A 19,146-nucleotide genomic window follows, 5' to 3' on the forward strand; every position below is an offset into this window, starting at 1 on the left:
GTCACGTTTCTTAAAGCTTGGTGAACCAGGCATTTTTTTGAAGCAGTTTTGTTTTGTTTTTTGGTCTCGGAGTTACCTTGTTTGTGTGGGGCCTCTCTTTGCCATATGGCTTTAAGAAATTTATACTTAATTTCACATCTTCTTTTTGTTTCTGTGAAGGGTTGTTGTTAGGTCCCATTAGATGCGAAATACGTCAGCGGATTGAGGGCAAAATTATTTACATGATGAAACGAGACCTTTTTTTCCTCTCTCTCTCTTTTTTTTTTTTTTTAAAACAACTAAGCCTAAGAACAACTATAAACAACAGGAATTACTACTGCCTAAGCAACTAAAATAAGCTCTCTTGTCGATCACAGGAACACAAAGCAGAGGAGAGGGGTCAAGCTTCGTCTGCGACTGAGGGCTGTATGAAGGAACTGAGAGGAGTCAGGCCACATACGCCAACTAAAAAGGCACTAACAGCATGAGCCCCTGAAGTGCACGTGTGACCTGACCAGATATTGTTAGTCTCCGATCTACGGTGTCACGACAAGTCCAACACCAACAGTGGAGCACCCACGGGGACATCACTTGAAGAAGAGCTGCCAAACTAAAAACATCCAAAAAAAGATGAGGTAAAAGCAGATTTCTATACATTTGTCTTCCAATTGTTAGGTTATCTATGCATTTGGTTGGATTGGGCTCTATATAACGACATTCCCGTAACTATACTAGGCAGGCAGGGGAAAGATATCCACAAGACATGCTTTGACAGTGCGCATACACATGTACCAAAGAACAGCTAGGAGGCCTTAGCTTATTTTCCTCCATCTTGACCTTTAAGAACAGTATTTCACCCTTAACTAGAATCTTTTGGCTTGTTCTGCATCCTTCAAATAAAATGCATATTCTCCTACAATAAGGTGGAAATCTTTTACGCACTGTACTTTTAAAAACTAATATATTTCAATATTTGTACTTTATGAGTACGACTGCAGTGAAATTTTACTTAATTGCAAATAGCTTACTTTACTCCTAATAATTAAAATAGATTACACTAATCTGTTTTCTGGTCTTCTTTATGCAGGATCTAATTCTCATTTAGCTCAGTATGGTTAAGAATCTCCACACAGTGATACAGAAGCCCTGGCTGCTATTAATCATGGAATTAAAAGTTCACTCAGATTTAAGCCGTTATTAAAGAGCTGAGCAGCTAAAAGTACCTCCCAATATTGTGTAACCAAAAAAACCCCCACTTTTTTATAACAATTAATATATTTTAATACAGTGTTTACTGTATTATGCGGCTGTCTATGGCAGGATAGCTGCCAGCCTGGCCACCAAAGGTCACATGCGAACCCAGGAGCAGGTTTCCATGAAAATCAAGTTGGTCCGGTAAGACCCCCTAAGCTTCCTCTCCCCCTTCTTCCCCTTGCTTTCCCCTTCTAGCTCCCTCCTCCCAGGTTTCACCCTCCCCTCTCCCACGCTCTCTCTTCCCCCCTCCCTCCTCCTTTTCCCAGTCTCCCCAGAGGTTCATCTCCCCCCCCCCCCACCAGTTTTGTTCAATGAACCCAGTTTCTATTTTTGAACATATGTGGTTTTTGTTTGACATCAGGAAGGAGGGTTAGGGAGGGGGGGTAAGTGGAAGGGCGTGAGGGAGGAATGGGGCACAAGTCCCCGGTGGGGAGGACCAGTGTGGCTTTGAGGGCTCTGAGGGGTGGATGCTCTCCCTCAGGGCCTCCTGAATCCTGACAGCCCCACAATGGACCCCCCGGATGGCAGCCTTCAGCAAGTGCTGCTGGGCTGATGGCAACGACCCCACGAAACGCACCGGCGTGCTCAGGGGCAGCTCTGGCTCCATGTGGCCGAGTGCTATGGTGTCCCAAGTGCAGGCACTTAGGGCACTCCAAGACAGGACTGCTTTGCTGTCCCTCATCGAGGTAGAGAAGCAAGCAGGGAACCCTAAGAACTGTCTGTCAGAGGTGGGGGTAGGGTCCCTTTAAGCAAGGAGCTCAGTTAGCCTCAGGCAGCAGCCCCACACACTAAAGGCCTAATCTGATGCCCTCCTGGCATGGTTCCGGCCAGCCTTAACTTCAGTTCAGGGTCCACTCAGTGTGGACGCGCTATTTCAAAATAGGTTTTGTGTGTAGATGCGTTAATTCAAATTAGCTTAATTCGAATTAACTATTTCGAATTAAGTTAACTCGAATTAATGCTGAAGTGTAGACGTAGCCAAACTGCATCACAGTAACTGAGGCAGAATTTGATCCAAAGAAGAGATTAAGTTGTAAAATGACTATCTGGCAGGTATTTTACCTTGTGTAATGAATATCCAGATTCAAATATAATAGGTGGAAGCAAGAGAAGAAAAAACATATTTGGACGAAACATTTCTTCCTCCTGCAAAACAAAAATGCAAAGGACTTTCAAAGACCAAATACTATATATAAAAAATAAATCTAGTCCCTTCAAGTGTCTACCTAAATCGAAGCATTTTTAAGAAGCATACATACTTGGAAATACAAATAATATTTAACCTGTCTCATTTCCTGCCACTAAATAAAAGGGGATTACAAGATGGTAAACAACTTTAGGATTGCCTTTTAAATTACTTTTTTACTTGATGATTGAGACAGGACGTGTTATTTACCATGAAACATTGTTCCCAAATGTACTATGGAAAACAGACTGCTTGAAAAAAAGCAAAACGTTTCTGTATTATAGAAGCATTATAATTTTTATTGCAGGCTTTCAAAGCCTAAAAGGCAATTGGTGGAAAATGCTAACTAGACACACCTTTCACTTTTACGTCACTGACCTGAATCTAATCCAGGACAGTAATCGTCAAATACTGTTGCTATTAGATAGCTGATCATGTGAGCATGTGAAATCAGTTCACAGTCTCAGTACAGTTCCTTGCGGGCAGACATGCATTCAGTAATACTTTGCATTTCTAAAGTGAAGACCTCACATTGCTTTACAAATGGTGGGTAAACTTTACTATCCTATTCTCAACAGAGAAAACAATGAAGAAAGAGGTCAAGATCACGTAGGGCATGATCCTAAGTCCACTGCAGGCAATGAAAATATTTATTTCAACAGGTTTTAAACCAGGCTCACAGAATGCCAATGAAAAAAATTAACGGGTTTGAGTCTCATTTGTAAATGTAATTTATGTCCAGGGTAATGCTCCTTTATACCATCACAGTGATGTAAATGAGCCTTAGGCTATTTCTACACTGCAAGTTAAGGGTATGATGCCTCTGCTTCTGTACATATACTATCATTGCAATGGCCATGGCTATAAATAGCAGTGTATCCACAGTAGCATTAATAGCAGCAGCACAGGTATGGCTGAGCCATATCAAGTAGTTACCCATCACAGGAATGTACTCGGCACAGCTCATCAATGCCTCTACTGCCACTGACAGTATTACTGCAGCTCCACAGCTATTTATACTCACACTAGCTTGGTGAGAGTTAACACAAGTATGTGTACATGAGCAAGAGAATCAGATCCCTCGCTTGTTATGTAGACATATTGTTAATGTAAATGAGAAACAGATTCTTAAGTCTCCTGACTTCTTGTCCTCTACTTTAAGCTCTTGAGCCACACTGCCTTGCACAAAACCACTATCAAAAATGGCTCTTTTTTGCTAGCACACTGATCAAAGAAGCTGAATCATTTGTGCACAATCTTTGGACAAGTGTGGTTTTCTTTACATTTCCTGGTTCCCTCAAGATTTCAGGGGAATCAACTAAGAAACCTGATACCTTTATAAACAGTAACAAGGATTCTTTAACACAGGTTGAACATTAAATTCTAATATGGTTACTCCTACACTGTATCCATGCAAGGAAAGACTTCAACTGTGCCCATAGCATCACCCTGCAAAACAGAAACACTTGTACAGATTTGAATGAGGTTTTGAATAGACATGTAATGAACTGACCTTCTTAACACAGAGGATTTATATGGATTCATCAGCATATGAAACTCATCTCTTACACTGCAGTTTATTTCATGGAAATACCATTTATCAGATTTTTCCTTTATATAAAATTCAGTTTAGTAATATGTCTAATACTTGGTTTTCATTCTGATTCAATAACTGTACACTATGCTATCCACTAAACACATTCTTTATTATTACAATTTTTTAAATCTTGGTAAAAGTGAGAACACGGCAAAGGGCCAAGATCTCAATAATACTATGCATGATTCTGACCACAGCCTTTGTATAGAATCTTTAACATGAGGCCTAGCTAACAATGAACGAAACATGGCTAACGAAGCTAAGCTGTAAGCAAAGGCAGGCCCCTGCTTACAGACCTTGACATGTACAGGGTCTGAAACTAATTGGTAACAAGTCCAGGTGCAGAACAATAATTGGGATTTATCTTGAGTTGTAAACCCATGACTCATTGAAGTCCGCTTCCCAGTTCAGGAAGAGATAATGGTGAATCCTCCCCAAATACCAACCTAGGTTCAGGGAGAGGTCTGACATATCAGCATGAGTGATGATGTCCATCCTCACAGATGCCACTTTCAGTCGGGGTGGGGAACTTGATAATTGTATGCTGTTGCCAATGCTGTGTACTGCTTATTGTTCTCTTTGTCTCGAGACCATATAGGAATGTACCTACAGACAAACCTATTGAGAGGTGCCACATGTCATTCCTAAAGACTTGGAATCGGGATTTAACCTACCTTCTTCAAGAGAAAACCCAAGGGATAACAACTGTGTATTAACAATCATGTAAATCTGAGCCATGGGCGGAACACTCATATAATCTTTTAGACTATTGGCTTATTGTGCTCATTATGTCTCGCTAATAGAACCTATCCAGGGGCTTGAGAACTCCCACCCCTTCACTTCTCTGCACCCATCAGCACCCAATATAATCAATTGTAAGCAGCTGTTTGTCAGTCTCAATGAGCCTAATAAGCAAAGTGACACACTGCTAGCTGTGAGTAATAAAAGCTTTGTGCTTGAATCTACACGATGTCAAACTTCTGTTCCTTCACACAGGAAAAGAGGAGAAAGAATTTAAGCACGAGCCAAGCAAGTGATTATGGTGACTGTTTTAACCACCACGAACCATATGAAAGTAAGCATAAGCTTCACTAATCTCTAACTCAGACTTGGCTGCAAGAAATACAGGGTATAAAAGTCTCCGAGCAAGAATGTGTCTCCTTATGTCTACACTGAATACAGTCAAAGCTCAATAAATAATAAAAGTTGCCAGATTCATTGCTGTTGAAGAACTCAACATGTCGCTGTTCCACACTAGAAATACTACTAATTTTAATGGCTTGTTACACCCTTTTAAACAAATTAAAAACATAAGAATGGCTACACTGGACCTGACCAGTGGTCCATCTAGCACATAGATGGGTCTTCCAACTATGGCCAAAGCCAGATTCTTCTGAGAGAATGACCAGAACAAGGCAATCATTGAGTGATTCATCCATGAGTCCAGTCCCAGCCACTGACAGTCAGAAGCTTAGAGATGCCCAAAGCATAAGTTTACATACCTGACTATCTTGGTTAGAGCCATTAGTGGACCTATCCTCCCTGAATTTAGCTAATTCTTTTTTGTATCCAGTTTTATTTGTGGCCTTCACAATATCCCCAGCAATAAGTTCAACAAATTGACTGTGCATTGCGTGCAAAAATACTTCCTTTCATTAGTTTTAAACATGGTTGGCCCTTGGTTCTTCTATTATGTGAATAGGCAACATTTCCTTATTCACTTTTCTCCACACCATTCATTGTTTTATAGATTTTTATCATATTTCCCCTTAATCAACTCTTTTGTAAGATGAATAGCCTCTGTATTTTAATCTCTTCTTATGGAAACGGTTTCAAACCCCTAATAATTTTTGTTGACTTTTCCCCCTTTCTAATACATCTTTTTTGAGATGGGACAACAGAACTGTATATAGTATTCAAGGTGTGGGCATACCATAGCAAATACAATGTCAGTATATTGATCTATCTTATTATCTACTCGAGGGGTCAGCAACCTTTCTGAAGTGGCATGCCAAGATTTAACCCTTCTGTCCTGAGCCGTGCAGTTCTCCTGGGAGGGAAGAAGGGGCTCTCTCCACCGTGTGCTCCATGGACCATCTGGATCAATGCAAACCTTTCTGCTGACTACCAGCTGCTAATGGAAATGCACCATTACATAATTACGCTAGGGATGTAATAGCTAGGGAGAACGGTTTAATTTAAATTATGAAACAGATTAAGCGTTTAACTTCCTCATATTAGTTTATCAAACTTCATTTTAAATAAAGTAAAATATTATGTCCAACACAAAATAATTCAATTTTTTCTTTATTTATGGCAGGGGTGGGGAACCTTTTTTGGGTTAGGGATCACTGATTCTCAGAAAAATCAGTTGGAGACCACACAAGTGAGAAGCAAAAAAACTCCTCCAAAACCCCCCAACCCTCGCTGATGTGGTCCCCAACTGAGATACCTCACTCTTCTGGCACTACAGCTCCCATAGGATGAGGGGAAGGGACAGGGAGGACTGAAGTTCAGGTTTTTTGATAGGCCAGATTTACTTTTCTCAGGTTCCAGAGTTAATGGATTTTGTGGACCCCCTTAGGCTCTGGGGAGAGAACAAAAATGAGCAGTTCAATGTGTGGGACAGGGCTGCCAGCGAGTGGGATAGGGGATGTGGGTGGGATGTAGGACGGTGTGAAGAGGGCAGGGTCTGGAAGGGGATTAAGTGGGAGGAGAGGGTATGGGGTGGGAGTACGAGAGGGAGTGTGGGAGCAGGAGGGGGTTTAGGGACGTAACGCAGAAAAGGTGAGGGTGAGAATGCAGCCAAATAGCTAGCTGGAGAGGGAGGCAAAGAAGTGGGGAGTAAAGGAAAGTGCAACTTCTGCAAAGTAAAACTGTATCCCTCTCAGATCTTCCCTCTGCTCCAGCCTCACTCCCCTCAGCCCCATGATCCCCTGAACCCCTGCAATCATCCCATGCCCTCAGGGTGACCCCTGACCCAACCAATCTGCCCCCGCACCCACCTTCACCCACCCTTCTGCCCCCAGTGCACTTACCAGCAAGGCAGCTGGGGCAAGGAGAAGTGTGTGTGTGGGGGGAGGGGCAGAATCTCTTTCCTGCCCGGGCCAGCCCTTTGCCTGCAGCTCCGGGACAGGGGCAGGCAGAGCCAGCCCAAGGCTGGCTCCAGCCTGCCCAGACCCAGCAGGGCACTGGGAAGGGGCTCCTGCCCCTGCACACAGTCTGCAGAGAGCAGCAGTGCCCCAGCACACCACATGTGACCAGCCACCCAGTTCTGCCCCCTCCCGAAGCAAAAAGCAAATAACCAGGAAGGGGAAGGGTTAACCCCTTAGCTCACGGGAGCTGCACGCCGAGGCTGGGCAAGGGCAGCTCCAAGGATGCATGTGCCTCTCGCCCCCCCCGCCGCCGCCGCCGCCATCCCTAGCAGGAAGCCGGAGCAAGTGCTCCAGCCTGCAGCTGCATAGCTGAGGCTGGAGCTGCAGCACAAGCTCCTGGATGCACGGAGGGAGGCACAGGGCTGAGCTCCTGCCCTGTGACACACAGGAAATTGGATCAAATGCCATTTGTGGCACACATGCCGGAGGTTGCCGACCCCTGATTTAGCCCTTTCCTAATATTCTGTTAGCTTTTTGACTCCACTGAGCAGATGTTTTCAGTGACCTATGCACAATGACTCCAGGATCTCTTTCTTTCTTATTTAGATTCCATCATTTATCAATGCGAATTTCATCTGCCATTTTATTGCCCAGTCAACCAGTTTTGTGAGATCCCTTTGTAACTCTTCATAGTCTGTTTTGGATTTAACTATCTTGAATAATTTTGTATCATCTTTCAACTTTGACAGGTCAGTTAACCCTTTTTTTCCAAATCATTTCTGAATATGTTAGACAGCGCAGTTCCCAGTTCAGATTCCTGGGTAATACCACTATTTTACTCTCTCCATTCTGAAAACTGACCAATTATTCCTACCTTTTGTGGGAGCTACTACAAAAGGCAGTAGTATTTTAGGCAGTTACTAATCCAGGGGAGGATATTCACATTTTCCCCATGATTGCTGAAGAGCAATCCAGCTCTGGGAGGAAGGGGAAGATGCAGGGATGTAGCACAAATTAGCGGATTCATGGTACTCCAAGAGGGCTGGGAGGCAAGGGGCAGAATAGGAAGTGTGGGGTCCCAGTGTGAGAGAGGTGTATGGTTAGAGGGGCAGACATGGGACCTAATGAGCCGCAGGTGCCCACCACTTATATAGAGAATCCCTGTTAATAGATTTTCCCCTAAGGGATATCTCTGTCTGAGCTATGTGACCTGTCAGCTTTCCTAAGTCCTCAGTTTAAAATTCTGCTACAACCTTTTTAATTTTACATGCCTGAAATCTGGCTCTGTTTTGGATTAGGTGGAGACCATCCTTTCTACACAGGCTCCTCTTTTCACTAAAGTTTCCCTAGTTCCTAATAAAGCTAAATCCCACCTTCCTACACCATCATCTCATCCTCACACTGAAACTCTGAAGTTCAGTCTGTCCAATAGGTGTTCCACGTGGAATCAGAAGTACTTCAGAAAATGCTATCAGGGAGCGCCTAGATTTTAATCTCTTATTTAGCAGCCTAAATTTGGCTTCTAGGTCTTTTTCCCTAACTTTTTAATGTCATACATGCATGTACCGTGATCACCAGCTCTTCCCCACACTGCACATATGTCTGTCTAGATGTCTTCAGAGTTTTGCAGCCTTTGTACCCAGTAGGCGATTCACCATGCAATTCTCTCAGACATCACAAGCCCAACAATCTATATTGCTAATGACCCCATTACTATTAGTTATTAAGAAGAGATGAGTAAAGTTCTCTCCCTGGAGGAGCATCCTCAGTGCAAAAGGATATGATGACGTCTCCTGGAAGACAGGTGGGTTCATTTCCCTCTACTCCAGTTTGATGTTCTCCTTTCCCAACACATTCATTCTCTTCAACAGCACAGAGACGGTTGAGAAGAACAAATGCTTAAAGATTAAATTATCTTAAAAAAAAAACAGCAGTAAAACATCAAATAATCAAGAGCAAAATGCTTCCTATTTGCAGACTAGCCTGCAGAGAATAAAATCCTCCTCTAACTGTAGGATTCATCTCATGGGGTGTGTATAGACTACATGGCTCCGTCAACTGAGCCATGTAGATTAGTTTACTGGACAAAGGGAAATGAAGTGGTGATTTAAATAATCGTCACTTCATTTAAATCAAAATGGCTGCAGCGCTGTGCCGATCAGCTGTTTGTCGGCACAACACGGCAGTCTAGACAGGGATCTGCCGACCCCAGAACACTTTGTCAGCAGATCCTTCATGCTTCTATAGCATTTAGCAGCAAACAATTATAGAGGTTCTCAAGAAACATGCAGTGCAAAATGTGAGCATTTTAAGGAAGGGTTTGATTTATGACTCATTGGTGCTAATCACAGTCAAATGCTAAATGTTCAAAACGAAGTCCATTTAAAAAAAATATAAACTTTGATATTAAATGCAGCTTTTTTTTCCAACTTTTTCATATAAGGGCATCTGCTCTTTTCTACCAAGGCTGGCTTGACAGTCAGATAGAAAAACTGCATTCATATAAAAACAGTATTTTATAAGAAGAGCCCCAAACTGACTGACTACAGTGACAGTACCAAGCATATTGACTCGACCTGGAGGGGAGTTCTTTAGAAAAAAGAATTGGACTTTGTTCCTTACTTAAATTGTCCCAATTCTGCAAGATACTGAACATCCTCTACTGCCATTTAATTCAATGGGAATAGAAGAGGCACCTAATAACCTAATACCGTCTCCAGAGGCATACTGGAGAAGGCATCTAATATCCAGCAGAACCAGACCCTTAACAAGGAAACACAAGTATCTGGTTGAGGTTATTTGAAAATAACCATGGGACAAATCAATAAACACACAAACAAAAAACACCCAAGCCCCAAACTTCAAAACGAAACCTATAAGAATTAATATTGCAAACAACAATAATCAACATTTTAAAAATCCCAGAGAATATATAATTAAAAATGAAATGTTTCAAATCTACCTTCCAGTTGGCCAGTTTTTGAGACTCTATAATTTTTATAAATGCTCCCATGAGGATACCTGGAGGGTGAAAGAAAGAGAGAGAGAGAATGGTCTTACTGAGACAAATAACTCTTCAGATTACTATAACTAACACTCTGTCAAGAGGATCTTAAATAGTTAATTGCAAATCTACTAACCTATTTTCTGCGTACTAAAAAATATTATTAAAAACAAAAGACAAGGACAAAATAAAGCAACACATTTTCTCATTCCTAGAACAGCATATTACAGGACTATTTCTGTCTTACTAAAGTTTGTCATATATTTCAAAATAAAACATGCTCATACTCCACTAAAGATTACCAGATAGGATATTTAAATGATGTACATAGGTTTTGAGAGGGCTTTGTTCACAACCTATAACAAAATAGATTTTGGGGAATACTCTTGTAACTAGGCAATTTTTTTGTTTATTTTTCATTTATTTCATAATTATGTGTGAACAGCAGGTTTAGTTATTCAAAAAGTCTCTTCACCTGTATGCAAATGAGTAGCTCTACTTCTCTTCTTACTGAGTCAATTATTCAAATAAAGACCAGTGAGTGAAATCCAACCTTATGTCAGCACTAGGTCTGCACAGCACTTAAGGTTATTAAACAATCAGAACAGGGCATGAGTGGAAATTGAGAATGAACAGACAATATGCACAGAGGTGAGTTTCTCCCTGTGAGCAAGAAGCTATAAGCAACAAGACTGTTAGACTACATGGACAACTATTAGTGTAAATCAGGGGCATAATTCGCAGCCTGCCCCAACCTGAATAGTTAGTGGTCACTACTGAGTAGATCTGGATCACGTGCTCCTGACTAGTTTGGTAGGTGGCTATCAAGTGCTGGCAGTTCAGCTGTCCCTCCCCTCTCTGCTGCACTTCCCCTGCCCTCTGCCTTGAAGCTGCCTCCAGGAGCCACCTGCTTGCTGTGCGGGGTGGGGGAGGTAGAGAAAGGGGCACTGGTGTAAGGGTGTACCCCTTTTTCCAGTCCCGTACCACATCTCCACAGAAAGAGGGGACTAAACAGGGCTCAGGATGAAGGTAATTTGCTGGCAGCTGCTCCTATGTATGAATGTGCTCAGCATACCATATATATTCGATCATAAGCTGATTTTTTGGGGGTAAAAAACGATGCAATAAAGAGGGGGGGCTCATCTTATGACTAGGTAATTGTGTTTTACCATTTTTTTGAATTTGGCAGTGGGGGGAAGATTGGTAAACTTCAGTTCCCAGCCCAGCAGGGCAAACTGCTGGTGCGCTGGGACGTTTTACGTATCTGGAGTGTCTGCAGCCACGGAGCCCCTCCAGCTCCCATTGTCTGCTGCTCGCTGTTCCCAGCCAATGGGAGCTGTGGGAAGTGGTGAAGGCCAAGGGACATGCTGGCTGCCATTTCCCACCACTCCTGTGGGCCAGAAATGGTGAATCACAAACATTGGGATCTGCCTGTAGATGCTCCGGGTAAACAAAATGTCCCAATGTGTCAACGGCTTACGCTGATGAGCTGGGACTGGAAGCTTGCAAACCATGGATATAGAGTTGGCTTATGAATGGGCCATTGCGATTTTTTACAATTTTTTTTAACTTGGGGGGGGGGGGGAAGTTGGTGTATGAATCAACAGGCTTATGATCAAGTATATATGGATATGTCTACACTACCCCGCTAGTTCGAACTAGCGGGGTAATATAGGCATACCACACTTGCAAATGTAGCCTGGGATTTGAATTTCCCGGGCTTCATTTGCATAAGCCGGCCGGCGCCATTTTTAAATGCCGGCTTGTTCGCCCCGTTCCACGAGGCGTACAGATAGTTCGGAATGGCTTGCTAGTTCGAACTATCTAGCCCGTGCCGCGCGTAGCCGCGCGGCACAGGATTCGAACAAGCCGGCATTTAAAAATGGCGCCAGCTGGCTTATGCAAATGAAGCCCGGGAAATTCAAATCCCGGGCTTCATTTGCAAGTGCGGTATGCCTACATTACCACCCTAGTTCGAACTAGGGTGGTAGTGTAGACATACCCAAAGGTACTTAAAGGACAATGCGAATCTCTGTCACTCCAATGTGTGGACAAAACCAGTGTGTGAAAGTTTAAACCGCAGCCATGATCACAGCAAGAGCATTGGGAGAGAGCTCTCTGAAGGTGTGTCTAGACTACAGGGTTTTTTCGAAAAAAGTGGCCTTTTTTCTAAAAAACTTCCCCTGCATCTAGACTGATGCTGTGTTCTTTTGAAAGTAAATTGAAAGAACGCGGCAGTTTTTTTGACAGCAGAAAATCTCGTTTTACAAGGAAGAATGCCTTTTTTTGAAAGTGCTCTTTCGAAAAAAGGCGCTATGTAATGCAAACTGCTTTTTCGAAAGAGTGCATCCAGACTGCCTGGGTGTTCTCTTTCGAAAAAGCAGTTTGGTTTTTTGAAAGTACTGGTTGTAGTCTGGACACTCTTTTTCAAAAGAGGCTTGCAGTCTAGACGTAGCCTGAGTGCTGTAGGTAAACCACCTCCAGAAGTGTTTTTTCACATCCTTACGTGAGAAAGTTACAGCACAGTATCCTGCCAGTGCAGATAAGCCTGTTTTGTATGTATTTGTCTCACAGTCAAACACACACTGTCTTTCACACTCACCTCTCAACCCTACACATTCTGGTAGTGGTGATGGTGTTACTTCTTTTGCTTCTTTCAAAGTGTGTTATTTTAAAGTTTTTGACTAGTTTGTGCATTTTGGGGCCTTGAAGAAAAGACAGGACAAGAGTATTTGGGTTTGAGGTAGATCCTAGATTGCACTTAAATTCAAAAAGCAATTTTGTGCTTAAAAAAAGCTAGAAACCATTGAACTACAGAAATGGATGAGACTTATTCTTGTTAGTCAGACTCCACTTTGTATTTCTGTGTTTGCTTACAAAGTGTGGGTGTAATAATCAAATGATAGCACTTGGGGAAGGAGAAATACACTGCATGAAAAGTGCAAGGTGACTAAGTAGCTAAGTTTTAAAGTATGTTTTCCAGAAAACTGATGCAATTTTTACTCTATCACATGATAGTTCTTAAAAGATTTTCACAGACACCATCACATGCACCACTCCTGATGAATGTGTCATACACATGATGTTCCATGAGGACTAAGACTTCTTTCATACAAAAATAAATATTTCAAGCGCCTTGTCCACTGATACAAATAACTGCTCAAAGACATAGTTTATGAAGAGACAAAGAACAATATGTTCACACAGGAACATCAAAGACCTGCTTTTCTTTGATGAAGGATGGTCTCTCAGTAAGCGATACAGCACAGGTCCTATTACCAACATGCAGCCCTTCCACTCTGGGAGAGGAGCTATGTTGAAAGCAGGGATGTTAAATTTCGATTAATCTGCTAATCGAGTAGTCGATGGAATTTCCATTGACTAGTTGATTAGTCAATAATGGGTGGGGCAGGACTAACCCAGCTGCGCCTCTGCCTTTTACACATAGTATGAGCCGCCTGTGGCTCATACTACATTTAAAAGGAGAAGACACAGTGAGGACCCCGGGGCAAACAGAGACTTCTTGAGTCCTGGATTACCCAGGGTTCCTGCTGTGCCACCTCGGCCTTTGAAATGTAGGCATTTCAAAGGCAGAAGCACACCAGTCAGACCAGAACGAGCAGGGACTGCTTGAGTTCTCCCTTGCACTGTTTCCTGCTGCGCCTCTACCTCCCCTGCCACCTCTCCCCGTGGAGATGGTGCTGGGGAGAAACAGCTATTAAGCCGGCTTCCCCCAGTGTCAGCTCCTGCTTCCCTCCCCTTGCTGTCTCTGATACAGAGGCAGCAAGGGGGTGGGGGGGAAGCACCTAGTCGACTCGACTACCCGATAAGCCTATAAAATCGACTAGTCGCTTACATCCTTAGTTGGAAGCTAATGATTTGGACACTGATTATAATTTGCTGAGCACTAACAATGGGTTTGATTTTGTTAGAAACAGTATTTATGACAGACTATACCGGGGAGGGCAATAATTTTTAATGGGGATTTGGTAAGTGGGCAAGGGCCGCACTTCTGTGAAAGGAACATGGGCTCTGGGACGGCAGGTGAGGTGCAGAAGGGAGCTTGGGATAGAGGACTGGGAAACAGGAAGGGGTATGGAGTCTGAGAAGGAGTCTGAGTGAAGGAGCGGTTTATGATTTGGGTCAGGGACTTGGGGTGCAGTGTCCAGGATGGGGAATGGGTGCAGGAGAGGATTCTGTTCTGGGGGAGGGAAGCCAGAGGGGGTACAGGGTCTGGGAAGGAGTTGTGACCTGAAGGAGGTGGGGAGAGGGGATACAGAGGGTTTGGGTGGTGGCCTGGGGCAAGTAGTTGGGGGAGGGGGGGAGAGAAGAGGTGGGGTGCCAGAGGCAGTGACAGAGACACTTACCTAGGCAGCTCCCAGCCAGCAGCTCTGCAGGAACCTGAGACAGGCTCCATGCCTGTCTGCTGGGTGGGCTGCTCCACATGGCTTTGCTGTAGCACAGGGAGGGAGAAGGGAGGCTTGTTCTGCCCCTGCCTCTAGCAAAATTTCTCAGCTCCTATTGGCCAGAAACTGGCCAATGGGAGCAGAGGGATTTTGTCGGGGGCGAGGACAGAGCACAAATTTCCCTTCTCTCCTCAACTTGCAGAGCAATTAGCAGCCAGCTGTTTAAAACAGCAAGAGCTGCTCTGTAATAAGGAGTGCAAGTGAAGTGGCCGCAGGCTAGATGCAGTGGTTTGATGGACTGGATCCGGGCTACCAGGCACCTCTTGCCAACCCCTGGACTATACCCTAGAGAATTTAAAAACCAAGTGAGAAAGACAGTATAGCCCACAGATAAGAGGCAAAAATCAGAGGCTGAAACGTCAAGAAGAGAATTTTTCAATGTTATTTTCTGTGTTTTGAGGGGGGAGGGACTTCAGTGAAAAGAAGGAAATGACATTATGATCAATTATTAGGAGGGAATTATAGGAGTGGAACAAGCAATCAAAGGCATGAAGAGATGAGAGGAACATGGCAACAAATGGAACATTCAAGAGGGAGAAGCAGTGGAAACTAGAAAAGAAAAGGAAATAAATGTACAAATATGGCTTTGGGAGGGATTCCTTCTCCCTCTGCAACTATATAACTATTTTAGATATTACAACATATAATTTTGTAATAACATTATTAATACTGGGAAATGTGTGATAGATAGGTATGAAAGATGTTATATAATATTTATCATCAAACATGGAAAATATGACATCATGGCACTTCCAAATTGCTCCAAACAAAAGCGTTTAGCTATAGCCTGGGTTTACACACTGATCTGTCATTGACTAAGATGTGGTTAGCAGTTTGATCAATTCTTATCTGCTCCCTACCACATCATAGTTGCATACACATGAGTAACAGAGCAAAGGAGCACTGCAGAATGGGCACAGACAGCCTGGCATGTGTTCAAACCTTCAAGATGCTTGCTAGGCTCTTTCATTAATGTCAAGAAGGGTGGAGTTACTCAGCAGCCATCAGATATTCAGAAACTCAAAGGAAGTGAGGACGTCTACTAATCTTAGGGTTTCTACAACCACAAATATTTAGTTCTGTGGTCAGGATGCATTCATAGGTTTGCTGCATTGGGAAGAATTTTATTTTTTGGGAAGGTGGATGAGCTAAATCACAGGAGGCACCACACAATATTGCATGAACACGGAAAGGCCTTTCACCGTGGCTTCTGTTCCCTCTTAAAAATATTATGCATAAGAAAAAAAAATCAGCCTGTTGTACCAGTGCCTGAAATATGTTCAGAGAACTTTCTACTTTAGCTTTGTTTCACTGTGGAAAATGGCAGCCACTTAGCTTATTACTTGAAACCTCTGCAGTTAATATATCTCCTGCATCTATTTTAAATTACTGGCTTCATTCCCGGTTTATTTCTTACTCCCGACCGCCCTGTGTAGCGATTGCATTCTCTGATCAATCTGTTACATTCTAATCAAACACTTCAACTACCTTTCAAAGCTGTAGACACATTAGCAATCAATCAGTACATTTTCTAATCAATTTTTGTTAATGCTTGCAGAGATTTCTTTGGTGACTTATTTTCCAAAGGTTAGTTATAATCTCTCTAGCCTTAGAACAGAATGGCCACACTGGGTCAGACCAAAGATCATTTTAACCCAGTAGACTGTCTTCCAACAGTGGCCAATGCCAGGTGCCCCAGAGGGAATGAACAGAACAGCGACCCATGCCAAGGGACCCATGCCCTATCCCTCATATCCAGCTTCTGGCAACAGAGGCTAGGAACATCATCCCTATGCATCCTGGCTAACAGACACCTATTCCCCCTGAATAGCTCTCTTTTGAACTCTGTTATAATCTTGGCCTTCACAACACCCTCTGGCAAGGAGTTCCACAGATTGGCTGTGTGTTGTATGAAGAAATACTTCCTTTTATTTGTTTTAGATGCAATTGCATTAAAAATTGATTGTTATCAACATAATAAATATAATCTTTAGTCTTCTATAATGTCGCAAAGACTATTTATTACGAACTGCTTTCAGGAATCCCTCAAGTAGTTAAGACAATGCAATTAAAAACAGACATACAAGTGTACAGTGAATGGAGAATGCACTAGAGATGTAAAAGAGTAGTTGAATAGTTGACTGCCTGATAAGCCTAGGCTTATTGGGTAGTCGAGTTGAGTTGACTATTCACATTTCCCACTGTTCGCTGCTTTTATAGGAGAGGCAGCGGGAGGGGGGGGAGCAGGAGCGGGTGCTGGGGGGGGGGGCAGTTAAAAGAGTCTGTCTTCTGCCCACCTGGCTCCTACTATATTTAAAATGCAGAGCCACAGCAGCCCTTTATCTACTAATTGTGTATTCAATACAAATTGTATCGAATACATGATTAGTCATTTACTCAATACTTAATATCCTTAGAATGCACTATCAATATTTTGTGAAGTATGTGATCAAGTCAGTTTTGCAAAACTGTTATGAAAATTTACCAGTTTATGCAAAAATGATTAATAATAATGTTTACTATAGTAATGACAAAAATGAAGGCAGTGATGCCCCCAATGCACCATGCACTACACAAAAACAGAGTAACAGTCCCTACTTGGAGAGCTTCAATCTAAATAAATCTAAATCTACCCACATACTCCTTGTCCAGAAAAAAAAAAAAACCTCTTTCCCGCGGCAAGCAGATGTTTGTAACTCTTCTCTAAATCTAACACTGTAGTTTGCATTTTTAATATATATTTCAGATAACAGATATGATCAAATGAACTTGAATTACAATCGACATAAGGATTTCAAGATGTCATTACTTCAAGGGACATTGTGACAGATATGGCAATTTCCTGCAACGTCATTAAGAGATCTTACTATATTAAATTTATGAATCACTGTGTATACAGGCAGTCCCCGTATTACGCGGATCCGACTTATGTCGGATCCACAGTTACAAACGGGGCTTTTCTCGCCCCGGAGGACGGGAGCGGCGGGACACCCAGATGCACCGTGGTCCGGTGCCCCCGTCTTCCGGGGCGAGAAAAGCTGCTCCCCGTCTCCCTAGTCTGCAGGGAGACGGGGAGCAAAGCCTTGGAGCACGCCAGCAGTGGGACAGCCACGGCGCGCCTGGACTGTCCCGCTGCCTGCGTGCTCTGCGGCTTTGCTCCGCGTCTCCCAGGTCAGCAGACCAGGGAGACGGAGCAAAGCTGTGGAGGACTTGGGCGGTCCCGCCACCCCCGTCTCCCTGGTCTGCTGCGGGGGCGGGGGGGGGGAGCAGCTAGTGCCCCACTCCCCCCCCCCAGCAGACCAGGCTTTTCTTGCCTACCCCTGGGGTAGAGCAGCTGGGGGCTGCCGGGTTGGTCCTGCAGCGCCGCTCCGGACCAACCCGGCAGCACTCCAGCTGCTCTGCCCCAGGCATCCTGATTCAGCTGCTGCTGGTCAGTTTCAGCAGCGGCTGAATCAGGACGCCTGGGGCAGAGCAGCTGGGGTGCTGCTGGGTTACTCCAGTAGCGCCGAGGAGCCACGCTACTGGAGCAGCTACTGGAGCAGCTACCCCAGCTACTCTGCGTCAGGCGTCCCCAAGTCAGCCGCTGCTGAAACTGACCAGCGGCTGACTACAGGAAGCCTGAGGCAGAGTTGCTCTGCCCCAGGCTTCCTGGAATCAGCCACTGATCAGTTTCAGCAGCGGCTGACTTGGGGACGCCTGGGTTTCTTAAGTTGAATCTGTATGTAAGTCAGAACTGGCGTCCAGATTCAGCCGCAGTTGAAACTGATCAGTTTCAGCAGCGGCTGACGCCAGTTCCGACTTACATACAGATTCAACTTAAGAACAAACCTACAGTCCCTATCTTGTACGTAACCCGGGGACTGCCTGTAATTCCATGGGGGAGCATGACTACACTTCCTCCAAGATTTAAGAACAATGTAGGGTGTTTAGGCTTCATGCCCTGCCCCCAATCCACCCTTTCCTCAAACCCTGGTCTCTTCCTGCTTCTGCTCCACCTCCAAGCCCAAGCGAACCCCACACTCTGCTCCTGCCCCTCCCTCCTGAAGCCTGAATGCCACAAATCAGCTGTTCATAGCATTCTGGAAGCTCAGAGGGTAGAGGAGGAACGAGTGGGGCTGCTGTGGAGTGAAAAGCACAGGAGGAGGTGGGCAGAGGAGGGAGCTTGGTGCTCTGCCTCCACTGATTTTTCTGGAGCACTCAGTTGGCATCTATGATTAGGCAAATACACTCGGGCTGGAACATCTCCAGAGATCTATCATTGGTTATAGAGACTCACACATCCTAGCTCAAACTCAATTCTCCAGACACCAACATGCAGAGAAAAGATTTTGGATAAACGTCTTGAGTATAAAACTGATTCAGGGCCTGCTTTCTGATCCAGCAAACATACCAGACATTTTGTCCAAGGAAGGCCCCAATCTTTTCTAGGAATGGTGGGAAGGACTTTGGCTTGCTGAGGCCACATAAGACTGATGGGTGACTTCTAGTAAGCTTTTAGCATGTGAACAGAAATTTTTATTGGTTTTTATTGCCTTCACTTTAAGAATAGATGTGCTTGCTTATAA

The 19,146-nt window shown here is 43.9% G+C and overlaps 1 protein-coding gene across 2 annotated transcripts in view; it reads right to left on the minus strand.

Annotated features, from left to right (window-relative positions):
* Positions 1-19,146, minus strand: part of SLC9A8 (solute carrier family 9 member A8) — a 67,064-nt gene that overhangs the window by 39,555 nt on the left and 8,363 nt on the right. Inside the window, exons 4-5 of one of the 2 annotated variants that reach the window (XM_006129459.5) lie at positions 10,074-10,132; positions 2,296-2,379 (exon numbers count right to left, since the gene is read on the minus strand). In XM_006129459.5, coding sequence (XP_006129521.1) covers positions 2,296-2,379; positions 10,074-10,132 — 143 coding nt within the window. Of the gene's footprint in view, positions 1-2,295; positions 2,380-4,462; positions 9,012-10,073; positions 10,133-19,146 lie in introns of those variants that run through there. The other variant, XM_075901222.2, reaches the window with a different exon arrangement.

This window comes from Pelodiscus sinensis, chromosome 17, assembly GCF_052426305.1.
Source record: "Pelodiscus sinensis isolate ZL-2025 chromosome 17, ASM5242630v1, whole genome shotgun sequence".
Lineage (NCBI taxonomy): Eukaryota > Metazoa > Chordata > Testudines > Trionychidae > Pelodiscus > Pelodiscus sinensis.